General features: G+C 37.5%; 1 protein-coding gene across 1 annotated transcript in view; it reads left to right on the top strand.

Moving 5' to 3' along the window:
- Positions 1–2,324: 2,324 nt before the first annotated feature.
- The window catches only part of DR1 (down-regulator of transcription 1), a 23,185-nt gene continuing 7,228 nt past the window's right edge, over positions 2,325–18,281 (top strand). The window contains exons 1-2 of the mRNA XM_025417606.3: positions 2,325–3,282; positions 11,358–11,521. Coding sequence (XP_025273391.1) covers positions 3,063–3,282; positions 11,358–11,521 — 384 coding nt within the window. The 5' untranslated portion in view covers positions 2,325–3,062. The remainder of the gene's footprint in view (positions 3,283–11,357; positions 11,522–18,281) is intronic.

Genomic DNA, 18,281 nt, shown 5'->3' with positions numbered 1-18,281 from the left:
ATTGAGCGTGGAGCCTGAGGAGGGGCTCAATCCCACAACCACAAGATCATGACCAGCTGAAATCAAGAGTCAGATGCTCAACTGACTGAGCCACCCAGGCACCCCAACATCTCACACTATTTATATTTAAATGTTCTCTCCAGTTGTATTATGTACTGGTTTATTATTGGTTGAAGACTGCCCAGACCTGATAAAGATGATAATAATGAATACTAACATCCATATTAATTCATCATAATGTAAAAAGTGCTTTTACATACAGTCTCATTTGATGTTGAATCCTGTGTTATATAATATTTCCATTTCTAGTTGAAGAAAATCAGGCTCAGGGAGTGACCTGTCTAAAGTAACAAAAACTGGGACTGTAACCTAGGTCTCTTTACTACATATTTCATGCTTACAAACTATAGTTCATTACCTATAGTAAAAAACTATTACCGGAATAACAACTTAACCTGTGCTCTGCAGATCTGTGTATAATTAGTCTTTAAGTCTATAGCACAAATGTCATATAAAAAGGCAAAATTATCATTATGACATTTTTTGGGTCAGTGACAATGTGTTAACTCTGGGGACATTTTTTTTGCGAGCTAGCTTTTTCAGACTAATAAACTTGGTAAGGCCAAGATAAATTTAGACAATATAACTCTTTAAGTGGACAGTAAACTAACTGGCTTACAAAAGCACTTCATCAAGAGCCAACATGAGGCAAGGGTTTCACATTCCTGTTTTGAAAAAATTTAAAAATACTGCTTTATCAAAGAAATTTTGTTTTGACTAAACTTAGTTGCACTGAAAAACAAGCATCTATATTTCAAAAATTAAAGAAACCACAAGTGTACTGAAGAAACTGCCAAATGAAAAAAAAAGGGTAGATAACTAAGATCTCCTCCAGATGCCACATGTAGGATCTTCAATCCTAGGAAATAAAAGTTTTAAGGAAACATTTAAAACAAACCAGTTGCTATCCAATGTATCAAGAACAATGTATCTGATGAAGGTGCCCAAAGCGAATTAAATGGGATCTTTTAGTGTTTAGAAGTTGCGGGATCCCTGGGTGGCGCAGCGGTTTAGCGCCTGCCTTTGGCCCAGGGCGCGATCCTGGAGATCCGGGATCGAATCCCACATCAGGCTCCCGGTGCATGGAGCCTGCTTCTCCCTCTGCCTACGTCTCTGCCTCTCTCTCTCTCTCTGTGACTATCATAAATAAATAAAAATTAAAAAAAAAAAAAAAAGAAATTGCAACACAGGGATCCCTGGAGGCTCAGCGGTTTAGTGCCGCCTTCAGCCCAGGGTGTGATCCTGGAGTCTTGGGATCGAGTTCCGCGTCGGGCTCCCTGCAGGGAGCCTGCTTTCCTTCTGCCTGTGTCTCTGCCTCTCTCTATCATAAAATAAATAAATAAATCTCATGAATAAATAAATAAAATCTTAAAAAAAACATAAATTTAAAAAAATTGCCACACACACACAAAAATAGAAATTGCAACACCCCACTGTTTTACAATATAACCTCTTCTTCCAAATGACGGATGACAAACTTTGTGAAGACTCTGACATATACTACAGGTCACCCTGGAGAGAAGCAAAGATGAGAGGTGCTTGATGGTCGGACCCACTTTCCTTCTCACCCTCTCCAGCAGCCAACGTTCAACACACCATGAAAAGGGGCTAAGCGGGAACCTCTTTAGCGTGGCTCACTGTCCGCTCTACTACATGGGATCTTACTTCTAGTTTCTGGCTTGGTTATTAGCAAGTCACTTCTCTGAAGGTTTCATTTCCCATAAAACAAGAAAATGGGTAAAGGCCCATAAAGAGCTTTGATCCGAACAACGTCTGTTAGGTGTCATCACAAAAGCGTTTCCTCCTGGCGATGTAGACGGGCACACGACGTTCTGCTTTCCCGACATCTCGTTCCCGAGCCCGGGCCTCCTTCTCTCAGCCCCAATTTGGGCTCCTAAAAGGAGATGAAATCCGGCGCTCCCTCCTCAAACAAGGCTGGGGGAGAGCTTCGAGGCCACAGCTGGTTAAGGGGCGGCGGAGGGGACCCACCCTCGCCCCCTCCCAAGCCGGGCGCGGCAGCCCGAGGGCCGGCGCGTGGCGGGCCGGCGCGTGCCGAGGGGCTCCCAGGTACCAGCGCGCGCTCGCCCCGCTCCGCTCCCCGCGAAGGGGCAGGGTCCCCGGGCGCGTGCAGAGACGACGGCAGGCGGAAGCCGCAGGCGGGGAGGCCGGACCGTTCCCGCCGCGGGCGGGTGGGGGAAGGGCTGCAGCCACACCCGGAAGTCGGTCTGCGAGGGAGAGGGGGGGCCGGAGGGGGGGTGAGGCTTCCGGTAGCGCAAAGGGTGTCGGGAGAGGCTTCCAGCAAACCTTCTTCCTTGGCCTCTGGAGGGACCACCGTTGCCGCGGCTTCGGCTTCCACGATCTGCGTTCGGGCTAAACGGCCACGGCGGCCGCTACTGTCGCTCCCCTGGTGCCCGGCTCTGTCCGTACTCGTTCCCGGGCGGCCGCCACGGCTCCCGCAGCGGCTGCGGCCGACATGTTGTGAGGCGGCGGCGCGGGTGTCTGAAGGATGGTTTGGCTGAGGCGGCGGCAGCGGCTGCTGGCGGCGGCGGCAGCTGGGGCTCCGGCTCTGTAGCGCCCAGCCCGCTGGGTGGCTGCCCGGTACCGCGGTGAGGCCAGTGCCCCGGACCTTGCCTCTCCTCAGGCGCGGTTGGGGACCGGTTAGGCGACAGCGCCCGCTCCTCGGAGGAGACACGAAGGTGGTTCCCCAGTGCTCACATTTCCGGACCACCTTGGCTTTCTCTCCGACCTGGACAGCGCTGCCCCGACCATCCTCAGCACCCCGACCTCCTTCCCGGTCTCGCCCTAAAAAATCTCTCACACGGGTGTTCCCCACCCTCACGAACCGGCTCCTCCCTACCCCCCACCCCCACCCCCACCCCCCTTCATTCTCCGCGCTCCTGGGATCACACTTTTGAGGGCAGCCTTTTGAAAATTCTTCGCGGAATAGTGGACTAGAGCTGGGGAGTTTTTAAAAGTCGGGGCGCGCGCGAGAGGGAGCTACGATGGCTTCCTCGTCCGGCAACGATGATGATCTCACTATACCTAGAGCTGCTATCAATAAGATGATCAAAGAGACTCTCCCCAACGTCCGGGTGGCCAACGATGCCCGGGAGCTGGTGGTGAACTGCTGCACTGAATTCATTCACCTTATATCTTCTGAAGCTAATGAGATTTGCAACAAGTCGGAAAAGAAGACCATCTCACCTGAGCATGTCATACAAGGTAAGTGGTACGTGTGGGGGTTTTGTTTAAGCGAGGGTCGGGGACAGCCCGCGAGTTGCGGGACCCATTCACGTCAAAGCCTTCATTCCTCTCCCCTACATAAGTACTGGCAGACGAAAAAGCCACGCGGGCATGGACGCAGCCGATGCCTTGAGAAACTCCTGGGTAGTATTCTCGTGGTGGTGCTTTTCATCCAGCGAATACACGTAAGGATGGCAAGCGTTTAGGTCAGCCAACATCCTCCAGGGATAAAGTATTAATTGTCTCGGTTGACGGCCAGGTAAGCCGAAGCAACAAGAATTTTGCCTGCATGCCTGCCTAAAGTGGAACCTAGACGTGACGACTGAGAAATTGTCTGCCTAAAGTGGAACCTTCGATCACAACAACTGAGAAAGGAACACAGAGAGTTATCCCTTGGAAAAGGAAAAATCACACGGGAACTTCCAAGGATGAGTGGAGACAGCACCCCTTCCCCATGCGGTCTTTTCAGCAATGTAGAAGAAAAGATGAATTTTCTGAACACACGAGTAAAAGAATTCTTAACATAAATGTGTTCAACGTTGTAAAGTTTGGTGATGTTGAATAAAGACAGTATGTTTTCTGCTTTAAAAATGGTTTAGTGGTCCTACCATGTTAACAAGTCTTCTTTCCTCTTTCCTTTTTTTCACTTTCTTTCGTAGTTTTTTTTCTTTTGTGTAGCTTGCTTTTGCTCTATGGAGATAAATTTTTAAAGCTTGGATTGAAAGGTTGTAAAAGATATTTTTCATGGAACATTTCTCTGTCCTTTCTTGCTGCCTTTCCCATTTAGCTGTATACACCTAAGCTTTTTTGAACAGCATTTTTGGAAGTTTCAACCCTTTCTTATCTTGGAAAGGATTTAGTCCAATAGTAAGGACGTGGGAGACCACATTCTGATGGTTTGTTTCAGGCTAGGGAGACATATTTACTAGTCATAATGTTTTGAGAGCACATATGCTCTTATGGGAAAGTTGCATTCAATTTGAGGCGGTAATTTGCCTTTTATAATAATTCAATTAAAATCTAAAAATTTTTTGATTGCTTTTGAAGTCAGAAAAAATGATTAATTTTAATCATGTTAGTGGGCATTTATTTTTTATAATTTTTAAATTTATAATTTAGTATTCTTAACTTTATAATTTAACTTTTTAGAGGTGACTTTCCTGTTATTCTGAAGTAGAGAACACATCTGCTCGTATTTACCATCTCCAATATTTTACTATCAGTATTGACAAAAGAAATGATTCATTTTTGGTCCTTAATGATGTGTGGAAGATAGATTTAAGTATACTCTGCCATTTCCATTCCTGTACATGAGGAGAAAAAAAAATCTCTAGGAAAAACCATGTTTGATTTTAAAGCCAGTGTTTTCTACTTGTTTGGTGTGCTGAACACTCTGGCAAGTACAATGAAAGTCAAGTTCTCTATTTTTTGTTTCGTGTTTTATTTTTACATTGTGTGTACTATTGTCATAAGTCTTTCATAAGGTTATCCAACACAGATAGCTGTAATTTCCTCTTACAACTCGTAAAAAAGAAAAAATCTTTTATCAACATTGCCTTTCTAATGAAAATTGCACAAGATTTCTAAAGGATGTGCTTAAACATTTGTTTACAACACAGAAGTGGGGATTATTCCAAAAATCTAATAACACATTACGGTCTGTCTTCTTGGGTAGTTTATTCTTTTCTGGGATATATTTAGATTTCTGATTGACATGATGGAATAAAAGTGCAGCTGTAGTGAGCAGTATGCTAACTAGCTCAACTTTGGAATATGCTAAATTCAGTTTAAGATGTGAGTCAGAAAGTTCCAGTGAAAGCATTTTCATTTTCCTTTGTGTACTGGGGATGATTGATTAATTTTCTTAAAAAATCATCCATTGACCTGTTTTAGTCTTATAAATTTACCCTTTTTTTTTTTTTTTTTTTTTGGTAACATTGCTGTTAAGTAGAAAAGGACCTACCATTTTTGCCCCAAATTCTTCTCCAGTTAGGGGAATAAAATTTATACATTTATAATCTTATGTTAATCTCACATTGTGTAATCATTTTAAAGAATTTTTGTCTTGAGTGGTTACATTTTTAAAAAATGTATATATATTTTTAAAAAGTGTTAAAAATGTATTTTACAGATTAACCCTGGAAAGCTTGCAAAAACATGGAAGTTACAACATTTTTTATGCTTTTTGTAAGCATTAATTATTTTGGTATGTAGGATATATCCAAATGGAATAATTAGTACATTTAAAGTTGTATGAGGGATCCCTGGATGGCGCAGCAGTTTGGCGCCTGCCTTTGGCCCAGGGCGCGATCCGGGAGACCCTGGATCGAATCCCACGTCGGGCTCCCAGTGCATGGAGCCTGCTTCTCCCTCTGCCTGTGTCTCTGCCTCTCCCTCTCTCTGTGTGACTATCATAAATAAATAAAAATTAAAAAAAAAAAAAAGAAACCTGGATGGGTTATCTTAAAAAAAAATTAAAAAAATAAAGTTGTATGAATCTCACATGTTGAAGTTCAGATTTTTGAGTAGTAAGTTTAATGAACTAGATTTTGCTTTAAGACATGTCATTTTTCCCTTGCTACTTTGCTTTACCTTGTCAGAGCAAAGTAAGCATTTTGGGCAGTTCTGTAAAATGCAAGTTACTAAAGTCAAAATAATCTTCTTGCCAATAAATCTTTGAAGTCATTAAATTTTTTAAAATTTCTAAATGTTATGCTTATTTTGAGTTTAAGAAAGTGAACTTGGTAATGAGGATCACAGATACACAAAGCAATTCTAAGCTGTAAAAGGTGTTCCTTTTATTTTCATTTCTGGTTTCCCTGAACACATATTCTTTTCTTTTTTAAGGTTTATTTATTTATTTTAGAGAGAGAGTGAGCACAGAAGGTTGGGGGGGTTGGGGGGGACAGTGAGCAGAGGGAGATGAGAAGAGAGAGAATCTCAAGCCTTGATACAGGGCTTGATCTCAGGACCCTGAGATCATGACCTGCGCAAAATGGAGAGTCAGATGCTTAAGGACTGAGCCTCCCAGACACCTCTGTGAACACATATTTGTAAATGAGTTTTAACATTCTGTTGTATTATGGAAAGAACTAACATTGAGAGTTTAAGAGTGACAAGTTCTACACTGCAAAGTGTTTGGCCTTATGCACATTTATGAAAGGTTTCCTCTTTTATGTATAAATAATACCTAATTGTTTCAGGTATCACTTGCAATTATTGAGAATTAATCAAGGTTGAGAATCTTCCATGATATGCTGTAATAAATAACAGTTTTTTAAATGTGTAATGGTACTGATTAAAACATGTCTGTTAGGTTTAATCTTAAAGCATGATGCCATCTGTAAAGCCAAAGTATAAATAAGGATATTTTAAGTGATATTATTTTTTTGCATTTTTAACCTCCTCCTACATCCCCCCACCCCACATTTAAAATAATAGTAACTGAAAGTAATGAAAGCTTGAAAAAGTCTCTGAAGGTTTGCTGTTTTAGCAGTTGTGTTCTCCAAGCTATCTATGTTGAAGGATTTTTTAAAATTCCAGTTCTTCTCACACTGGTACTTTTGTGAAATATAATAAAAATGAATCACTAGAAAAACAAAATTAAAAAAGACATAAATAAAAGTTCAATTTTTGTTGTTAGATTCAATAGATATAAAATAACGGTCAAGTTGCTATGAAGTTTCCTTTTTTCCTAGCTTTATTGAGAAATAATTGACGTAACATTGTGTAAGGTTAAGGTGTACAGCATAGTGATTTGATATATGTATATACTGTGAAATGATACCACAAAAAAGGTCAGCTAACACATCCATCACCCCACATAGTTACAGTTTTGCTGTGAAGGTTCCAAAATGCTTACTTGGATTTCCATACTTAAGCCATCACAGACCATTATAAGCAATTCTGGCACAAGTCCATGAACCACAGTTTGAGTAGCTTTGTTCAAAATCCTAAACCACAGTCTATTTTAGAAAGTGGATGTGAAGTAGTTTTTAAATCATAGAATCTGAGTGGTTGCAGAGAAGTTGTAATAATAATCAGAATAAGAATGAGATTGTATTACCTAAATAATCATGCATACTGATATTTTTTCCAGAGGGATACAGAGGTATATAGCATTGTACCATTTATCACATAATCAAGTTCTTTTCAAGTTAGGATTTTATCATTTTCCTTAAAACTGATATATCTATTTATTTTCCTTCTACCACCGAGTAATTACTTTTGAATACTACTAGGTACTTGGCACTGTGTTAGATACAGCTAAGAATATAAAGACAGATGATATATGCTTCCTGCTTTGCCATCAGTCTCTCATTTTTGTCCCAGATTCCCAGTAATAGTGATCCAGAAAGGACATAGTTAAGGGTCTTCAGAAACCTTTGCCAGGCTAATGAGCCAAGAAGTCACATTGGCCTATATCATCCTCTTAATGTATTTAAGTGAACTACCTCACTCCCCCTTCCCTTAACATATAAACAGAAGGAAACTAGAAAAATTTGAGAATGCTGTTTTAGTATTTTAATTTTTTAATGAAAACCCTGCATTATACATTTGAAGTACAAAAGTAAGTCACACAAAGTCTTGTTATAACAAAACTATAAGATAATATCAGGCTTCTTTCTTAAAATAAGATCAGGCTATATTAAAATTATTTTTGCTGTGGGGATGTTTTAATTTTTTTTTAAAGTGGTTCTTTTGTTAACATCTGTCTTTCAAATTGAAAAATGTACCAAGTATTTTTTTCCCCCTAACATACCATGTACTTTTCTGTGTATAGTTTTATTTATTTATTTATTTATTCATTCATTCATTCATTTATTTATTTATTTTCTGTGTATAGTTTTAAAATACATGGCAGAGGGTAGCATATAGACCTCTGAGGAGCAAGTGATGTATGTGTTTTACCCACAGATTTTCTAAAGATTATTTTTCTTTTTTGGCTTTTACTCTGAGATCCTTAAAATCAAGGCCATCCAGTCTATTAAGTCTCTTTACACAAACTAGAAAAAGGCATTTTTTCCTTTAAAACCTTTTCTACCATCTGCCAGTAAAGTGCCATAATATACAAATCTTTGTTTACAGTAGGAATGGCCCACCTTAGATATGGTGGTGTTGTGCACTGAATAACCTGCACCACTGCAAATAATGGCCTGCCTATGAATCATTTCCCTTATCCTTTAAGATTCTCCTTTGTATAAAATGGGAATGATTATTACTACATGGTAGCAAATGATATAAAATATCTCCTTGTTTAGAAGATACTATAACCACTTATCGCTGTTAGCCAAAGTGTATTTAAAATTTGGATTAAAGTCAATGTAGTTTTTAAAATTAAGTTTATGGCTCTTCCTGTTGAGCCATTTTACTGAGAGTACTGATTTGTGTATGACAACTCTTTAAATAATATTAACTTTGGATTCACTTGCAAATTTTTGAAAGCAGTATTCTCAAGCTTAGATGTTTTTAAAAGTGAGTTGTTTTTAATTTTTCACTCAAGCCGTCCATGGCAAAAGGTAGTTTGGATTGGATTTTTTTTTATGTCTAGCTAGTCTAGTAATTCATGATGTTTTGAAGAGTTGTCTCCATTGTGTTGATTTGTTAATTTTATAAATTTAATCTTATATTACAAATATATTTGTTCAACTTGAATTTAGTGTGATAATACATTTATTTCGGTCCTGTACACTTATCAAAGCACTTTTATTTTTTAAAATCTAAAAATTTTTTTGGTAGGGCACTCTTTTAAATGTAAGAAAAAAAATAAAGATGAATAATACATAGTCCAAGTATTTAAGCGAATCTTAGGGGTCAGACACTGTTAAATGCCTTAGATTACTTGTTGATTCCTACAATCCTAAAAACAATCAATATAGTACTTTATTTTGCTCATTCTATGGGCCATCTTCTGTTCTAAGCTCTTTGTTTATGTTAATTAATTTATTCTTCACAGTAACCTGATCTGATGAGATATTGGTACTTTTATTCCTGTTTTAGGGGCACAGAGATGAAGGAACTTATCTAGGGTCACACAGCTGATAGGAGGCAGAACTGGGATCAGTCTCTGGAAGCCTTAGGCCCTGCCTAAGTATATACCACTATACTGCATATGTTTTAAGAAGATATGAAATAGATGTTGTTCTCAGAGAAGGAATACTGAAGCTTAGAGATATGAAGTAGTGTATCCAATTTATATGAATATATTGACAGCCAAATTTCAAATTCTAAGATACCTACCTGATTTTACAAGGGGGAAATTACTTCTGTCTAGGAGAATCAGGCAAGCTTAATTTGAAGATGGAGTTTGATTTGAACCATGAATGCATTACCATCAGCATGAATGTGGGAAACTGATGTTGCTGGGAAACATTGAGCTGTCAGATTTAGCATAAGTGTGCAGGGATTTAATGGCAGAAATAAAGCTGGCATGATAGGTGGGGCTAGATCCTGGAGAAACTTGGTGTACACTAAGGAAATAAGACTTTTTTGGGGATGTGGGAGGAAATAATAAGCCATTCTTGGTTTCTTTTGGTATTGTCTCCTGCAGTATTACTTAAAATATACTATATGTTCATGCTTTAAAAAAGAATAAAAGAACAACTTTGGCTTCTATCACTGACACTTAGTAGTTAGTCTGTCAATTCAAAGAAAAAAATGCAGGCTACCTAATCTTCGCTTAATTTTCCACTATGCCACCAAGAATTAAGTGGTCGTTAATTTGATATCTAGAACTCAGAGTAATGCATTACTGAAGTGTTTTGGGTGGGTGAAGAGGGGCAGTAAGTTAATATAATTAAAATTCAAGTAATAGTACTCTGCTTTTTGGCATCAGATTATTTCTAAAGAAGGTTGATTCAAACAGCTAAATATTTGTAGTAATTAAAGTTATAAACCATTTCAAAATGTCTTAAAACCCACAGCTTACACAGGAGGGAATGTGTACCTTTAAAGATATATTTGGTATTCTCCCTGAAGAGCAAATCACTGAAGTTAGAATTCAGGGCATCTTTACTGAGGGCAGTCTGGTTCATCATAATTGTCGAAAAACTATAAGAACTGATGAACTAAGTTAAATTCATTTACTATGAATTTACTATGGAATATAGGTGTTTTTTTACAACCTGTATTTCATCAGTGGGTCAAAAAACAAAAATGCCTTTTGGGGCATTAGTTAACAGAAAACTATAAAATATAATTTCAATTACTGTGAGCCAAAAGGAAACTTAATGCTTTGTCTTGGTTACAGAAGGCATTTAGAAAGTGCATCATTGTAAAATTTTCTTTCTAAATATGAAAAAATAGAGAATTTTTTGTTGATGCTTCTATCCTTAGAGTCTACCTTTATCCAGTTTTCTGGCACATCACTTGAAGTGTTTTTATAGTGCTTCCTGTTAAGTTTTATTTTCAAGGGAAACTTGCTGGCTGAATATAAATGTTGAATTTTATAAGTTATTTCCACCAGTATTTCTTAGACTTGGCAGTCTGAGTGTCTTTGCTAAAAATAGTTTCCTGTTGGTATATTATACAAAAGAACTTATCTATCCTTTCATACTATCCTACTAAAACTTAGAACGTGTGTCGCTAGCTTACTTTTTCTAAGCCAAATGGCACAAAATATGTTATTAACAAATAGATTCCAATATTAGCTTTTTTGTATTCTTTGAAAAATTGACTGAGTTAATGATGTTTGATTTACTATGAGTGATACAGGAAAAATGTTTTCTTACTAAACGGACATGTTCTTACTTTGAACTTTTCCACAGGAAATGCGTTGGTTTTTAAAAAATTGGTCAGAAAGAAAAGGAAAAGTAAAGCCCTGTGCTATTCGATGTTTTCAAGTTTTACCTAATTTGCAATTTTATATTAAAGTTGATAAAATGTTTTGATTTAGCCTTTCAGATAATTGTTCTGCAAATATAATAAAATAGGTAAAATTATTAGAAGACAGCACCCCCCCAAAAAAAAAACCCCACAAAATCTTAATGTTCCATAGAAGGGGGAAAAACTGAGTTTTATCACTCTTTCATGTTTTCCTATTTTCATTTCCCTAGCACTAGAAAGTTTGGGCTTTGGCTCTTATATCAGTGAAGTAAAGGAAGTCTTACAAGAATGCAAGACTGTAGCATTAAAAAGAAGAAAGGCCAGTTCTCGTTTGGAAAACCTTGGCATCCCTGAAGAAGAGTTATTAAGACAGCAACAAGAGTTATTTGCAAAAGTAAGTAATGCATTCTAAATTATTTTCATCTGAATTCTACCTTGTTTGCTAACAGAAATCATACTGGTTTCTGAGATCTTTTTTTCTTTTTTCTTTTCTGAAATCATTTCCTAAATCAACATAATATACCCAGAGGATTTTCTTTCTGTGGCTGATTATTTGATCATAGAGTCTGATGTTTAGATCTAACCAGTTTGACTCCATTTGGCCAGTTATTTACTTCATGTAAAAGTAAATACAGCAACCTGTTTGCTGAGGAGAATAACTCCAAATAACTACTGAGATTTTTACTTTGAATTTTTTTGCAGTCAAAATGACCATTTAAAAGCCTGAAGAGTATACCTAAACATTCTTAAAATTTATAGTGATAGACTGGAGAGAAAATAATATAGCAAATTTTATAATGAGTGACATATGAGGAAATTTTGATAAACATCTATTTTATGGTTAAGTTAGGTTTTTAAGGGTAGCCCAGGTGGCTCAGCAGTTTAGTACCGCCTTCGGCTCTGGGCATGATCCTGGAGACCTGGGATCAAGTCCCACATGAGGCTCCCTGCATGGAGCCTGCTTCTCTCTCTGCCAATGTCTCTGCCTCTCTCTCTCTTTATCTCTGTGTCTCTCATGAATAAATAAATAAAATCTTAAAAAGTTAGGTTTTTAACACACCTTTAAAACAAATACTCTAATTCTAAAAAAATTTGAAGGGCCAATAGAGTAGAGAAAGGGAGAAAACTCTTTTGGAGGGGCTTATTAAAGTTCTAATTACCGGGACACCTGGGTGGCTCGGCAGTTGAGCATCTCTGCCTTTGGCCCAGAGTGGGATCCTGGAGTTCCAGGATAGAGTCCCACATTGGGCTCCGTGCATGGAGCCTGCTTCTCCCTTTGCCTATGTCTCTGCCTCTCTGTGTGTCTCTCATAAATGAAAAATAAAATCTTAAAAAAAAATAGTTCTAATTACCAGTTTGTGAAGGATTAGCACTGAGTGTTAATATTATATATGTTAATATAATAATCTATTTTATTTATTTTTTAATATTCCTCTATTTTTAAAAAAAAGGAAGGAAGAGGATGAAGTTCTTTTTTCCCCACTAAGTTTTGGCCTCTCATTTGAAATTGTAACAGTTTTGGTTGAATAGAAAAGGTGAGATTTCCAACCCGTTAGTTACTCTAATTACTATTAGAATGAGGAAGTATCATTTTAGGTAATTTCTTCCAGATTTGTGCTATACCTGATCTCTTTTAATAATAACAATCATTTGAGTTTGAATCAAAAACCTTTCAAATTTTGTGTTATCAGGCACTAGACACTAAAAACTATTTAAACTAATAAGAAAAATAGAAGTTTACTAACATTTATTGAGTTCTAACCATGTGTTAATCATGTTGCCAAGTAATTTACCTGTATTTTCTTAATCCTCCCAATAACCTATAAGTACTAAAGAGTTACTAAAAGCTTTTGAAGCAGGCATGAACACAAGCAAACAATTTATAATCCATATGAATATGAGGTAACAAAAAAAGATGAAGATAAACTAATGGCTATCATTTATTGATGCTCTGCTATTGCAGATCACCTAGAGAGTTTCAAATTAGATTTTTTTTTTTTTTTTTTTTTAAGAGAGGGAGAAAGGATGGAGAGGGACAGAGGGAGAGGAGAGAGAAAATCTTCTACAGGCTCCATGAGAGTGTGGAGCTCTATCTCACAATCCTGAGATCATGACCTGAGCCAAAATCAAGAGTCAGATGCTTAACTGACTAAGCTCCCCAGGTCCCCCCCAAATTAGATATTTGTTGAAAGGAAAAAGATGCTCTGCTAGATACTTTACATACTTTGCAGAGCTTTTATAAATATGAATAAAATAAATAAGTATTATACCTATTTACACATTAAGAAACAGACTAAGAGATGGAGAAACTTGCATGAGATCATTCATGCATTTTTTTCTACAGTTATTTACTGAAGTCCTCACTACTTACCAGACATAGTGCTAAATGCTAGTAGGCTTATAATAGTATACAGAAGAGACATGGTTCTTGTTATTCTGGAGCTTAGTTGACTGGAAAGGATTGATTGAGTTAAATAAAACAAGTAAGTTCATATAGTTAGAAAGTGTTGGAGTCTTAAGTTTAAAACTTATATCCTCTGACTCTAAAACTTGCTCTTTCTACATTACCATGCTAATATTCTAGCCACCTTTTGTCTGCTTAAATTTATTTTGGAACTTTTAAGTGGAACATGCCTTGTTATCCTTTTGAAGGCAGAAAGAAGAATGAAAGAAATAATTGACTGTCTGCCAAATCTGTCTTTATTTTTCTGTCTTTGTCATCTGTTTTTTCCTCTTCCTTATTTCCTTTTCTCCTTGCCCTCATCTATGGAGTGAAAATCTCTTAGTATTTCTTTGCTCTTGGGAGGAAAATCAGCAAAAGGGTAAAATTATAGCACCTATCTAGTATTTCTTCCCTAGAGTACAAAGTACTTAGTCCTAAATTTGAAAGGAACTGTTAAGTAAATATAGCATTTATTTCATCAGTTTCATTTCATCTTTTAGACTTTATTTTAAATATGAATAAAATAGCCTCATTTGAAGCTGTCTTTCAGCTGTTAGCAACAAATATTTGGAAAGGGGGAACCATTAATATGTTGAAAGAAAGGTTAACTGTACATTATAAATGAGTCATTTTAGTACTTGGGAGTGAGAACCTTAAGACATAATGAAAATCTCCAAAAGAAGAAATGAATTAGGAAGTATATGCCTGCTCTCTCTCACACTCCCCATTTTAGAAAAAAAATACTTGGGGTACATTGGATGAGAAGCAAGAGTAAATAAGGAAATTAGAAAAAATACCACTGAGAATTTTAATTTGTGAAAATGAATATAAATAAAATTTATCAGTCAACAAAGATTTTAAAGGCACGGGAATGTTTTTATGTCCAGACAGAAAAGTATGGTTGCTAATATGGAGCCATGGTATAAAAGTCAGTTAAATTTTAATTGTAATCAGTATGTGTCGTTGCAGATCACTGAATAAAGTACGAGATCAAGCACCTTTTGCAATAAAACCTGTGTAGAGACTTGAAGTTATTTGAATTTTTTTCTGTTATGAAATTGTACATATTTATAGCTGATTAAGGCCCTGAGTAGATATTTTTGATTTATTAAATTAAAATATTTGGTTTGCTCGGTAATTTCTTATGAACTCTTAAAATGTTTTTCATGAATCACTCTTAGTCTGTTTTTTTTTTTTTTTTTTTTTAAGATTTTATTTGGGGCAGCCCGGGTGGCTCAGCGATTTAGCGCCGCCTTCAGCCCAGGGCCTGATCCTGGAGACCCGGGATGGAGTCCCGCGTCTGGCTCCTTGCATGGAGCCTGCTCCTCCCTCTGCCTGTGTCTCTGCCTCACTCTCTGTGTCTCTCATGAATAAATAAAATCTTAAAAAAAAAAAAAAAAGATTTTATTTATTTACTTATGAGAGACACACACAGAGAGAGTCAGGGACATAGGCAGAGGGACAGAGGAGAGGGACATAGGCCCAGGACTCTGGGATCACGCCCTGAGCCAAAGGTAGACGCTCAGCTACTGAGCCAACCAGGCATCCCTCTTAGTCTGTTTTGTAGTCTGTTTTGTAATTCCTGCCATAAAAGCAAATCTGCCTGTATGTTAGAATACCTATTATCCATACTTTTTAAATAAAAATGGATGAAAGTAGTGATCAGAATATCTGGTTTCTATTTTCTTTTCTTTTAAAGATTTTATTTATTTATTTATTCAAGAAAGAGAGAGGCAGAGACACAGGCAGAGGGAGAAGCAGGCTCCATGCGGGGAGCCCGATGTGGAACTCCATCCCTGGACTCCAGGATCACACCCTGGGCTGAAGGCAGGCGGTAAACCGCTGAGCCACCCAGGGATCCCCATGGTTTCTGATGTTCTAAACAAAAAAAGTTTTTGCTTGTAGGAGAGGTATGATATAGATACACTGACAACTATAATGAGGCTAATTACTTTCATGAGGAAGATATAAAGAGATCGCAAGTACGGAGACATCACATTAGATTTTGGCGGTGTAAGAGTGTGCCAGTTATTTTGCATGTGAATGGTAATAGAAATATAAACCCAAGCAAGGGCATCTGGGTGGGTCATTTGGTTAAGAGTCGTTCTTCTTTCTTCTGCTCAGGTCATGATCTCAGGGTCCTGTGATTGAGCCCCACATCTGGCACCCTGCTCAGCAGGGAGCCTGTTTCTCCCTCCCCCTGCTCCTCTGCTCTCTCTGTCCCTTTCTAATAAATAAAGTCTTAAAAAAAAAAAATTAAACCCAAGCAGACCTCATTACATGTCTCCTTATGAATGTTGACAATGGAAGGAATACCTTGCCTCTAGTTTAGTATCAGGTCTGGACTGAAAAGCTGGGGAAGAAACTTCATTTTCTTTTTTGCATAACTCAGAAAAACCGCTTAGTATGCAGTTTTCTTGTTGACCTCAGCAGATGAACCAAGCTGATAGTGTTAATTCAAACTCAAGAAATCGTCTGAATCTTGGTTTGTGTGGATTTGTGATCTGCATACAATATTAACTAAATTGGATAGCTTTTACATTTTCACATGTGTACATAGGCTCTCCCCACCCTTTTCAACATAAAACATTGAACTTTGTAAACTGGCATTGAAACATTACAATGTTTTGAGGCACCAATTTTATAAACACAGCACAGTTGTTTTTTTGAGACATACCAAAGGTTAATTTCTTAAGGTTCTTGTTGCATTTGCTTTAGTAGCATTTGATGGAGAATCTTTTATATACACTTGTAGTAGGTAAAAGATAAACCAAAATTTAAACCTTTTTTTTTTCTTTGAAGCTTAGACTATATACTAAGTTTTTGGTCCAAATTGAGTAGGGTGAGTTAACTTCTATTGCATTCTGTTACCCAATATGAGTGTATTTTTGTAAGCATAGTTATGTTTATTAAAAGTTTTAAAAAGAAAAAAACAGCATGTACCAGTTACTAAACAGTTTTCTCAGCCTGAAACCCACTTTTCTATTCTTTGGTTTGTGACCAAGCCTAGTACTCAGCAAACCACATTTCTGCTTTTCTTGAGGACTTTATTAGACTCTGCTGCCAGTAGGGGATCCTAGAGGAAGATTGCCAGGCTGGAGGAGGAGGGCAGCATTTGGACTCCTCGCTTGTACTTCCTATTGGCTTCATGCACCTTTCACCAACCTACCAGTACTTTTTCACCCTGGCTGCATCAGTTTTTTTCCTATAGCAGGAACTGGATCCAGTTTGCAGTTTCTTTAATACTTACAGAACCAGCCTAAACATTCACCCTCTACCTCAGGGATGTGGTTCTCAAACCTTGGGGGCCTCTACCAAGCTCAGGGATGCTTTTTAACAGTCTGTGCCCCTTCTTCAGAGGTCTTAGTTTCAGTTCCAAAAATTGTTCCTTTAAGCTTCTAAGTTTTAAAAATTCCACCCTCTTCCTTTGTTGCCCTAGTTTTAGGGATGGTGACTGTTTTTGGTAGTTACCAGTTGCACGATGTCACAGTGTTCTTTTCTTGCCTTTCAGTGATGCAGTTACCAACTTTATACTTGGTTAACAATCCTTTATATTTCCTTCTCTCTGTCCTAACGAGTGTGACTTCTATCTCTTGATTAGATCCCGAATGATACAGTTAGGAATCAGAAAAAAACTTAATGGAAAAAGTAGTATTTCAGTTTAATTTGAAGGAAGAGTGGAATTTCGATAGGTGAAAAATAGGAAATTTCAAATAGAATGAATATCAGCATAAGGTAGTGAAAATGGGGAGGGTATGGTGTATATGGGCAACATTTTATGTTCTAGATTTTTTTGGAGTACCAGGTACATATTACAAAAATTGATTTGGGAGATAGATTTGGGCAGGCAGTAATTTGGAGGACCTTGAACTCTAAGCTGAGAAATTGGACTTAATTGGTAACAGATGATTTTTTTAAAGTATAATGATGGTCTGATTAGAATTCTCCTCTAGAAATGTTTGGATAATAAATTCAAGACAGATTATTAAGAAAAATCAGGAATATACAGGGCAAAATCTTAATGTTAGAATTATGCTGAGTACTACCATTTCCCACAAAACATTCATTCAGAAAATACCAGAGCCTATGTGTTGGGAATGCAACAAAGAGTATGAAAATAGTCTTTATTCTCAAGGCTAGTGGAGAAAAAAGATACATGCTCAGATAATTAAAGAATAAAGTAGGTAGATATGAGAATGCATAGAGAATTATGGCATATGAAATAGAGTGTACAATATGACCTAGAAGGATCAAGAAAGACTAATTTCTGTTTTAAATGGTAACTCGGAATTGGCGGGTACGAGCCAGGCTTAAGTAACAATTCTGAGAAAAGGCAGAGAAGGAGAAACAGCATTGTTTTGGTAGAATCCAATATGATCTATTCAGGAACAGATTCATTCGTTCCCTGTTGGTGTGATTTTTCTAAAGCTAATAGATAAAATTAAATTGGGAAAGAGCTTTTAGCTGTTGCAACAGTGTGTGTAATGCCTATATGTGTATCTTAGTTTCTAAAATTCCTTATTTTATTAAGAATAAAGCTTTAAAATATAAAGCCTTATTTATTTGTTTATTTAAAGTAGGCTCTATGCCCAGTGTGAGGCTTGAACTCTTGACCCTGAGATCAAGAATTGCATGCTCTACTGACTGACCCAGCTAGGTGCCCCAGTTTCTAAAATTCTCTGATGGTTGTGGAGAGGATATATCAGAGGAA

The sequence above is a fragment of the Canis lupus genome, chromosome 6, assembly GCF_003254725.2.
Source record: "Canis lupus dingo isolate Sandy chromosome 6, ASM325472v2, whole genome shotgun sequence".
NCBI lineage: Eukaryota > Metazoa > Chordata > Mammalia > Carnivora > Canidae > Canis > Canis lupus.
Note: the sequence above shows the minus strand (reverse complement) of the source record. Positions and strands in the feature narration are given on the sequence as shown.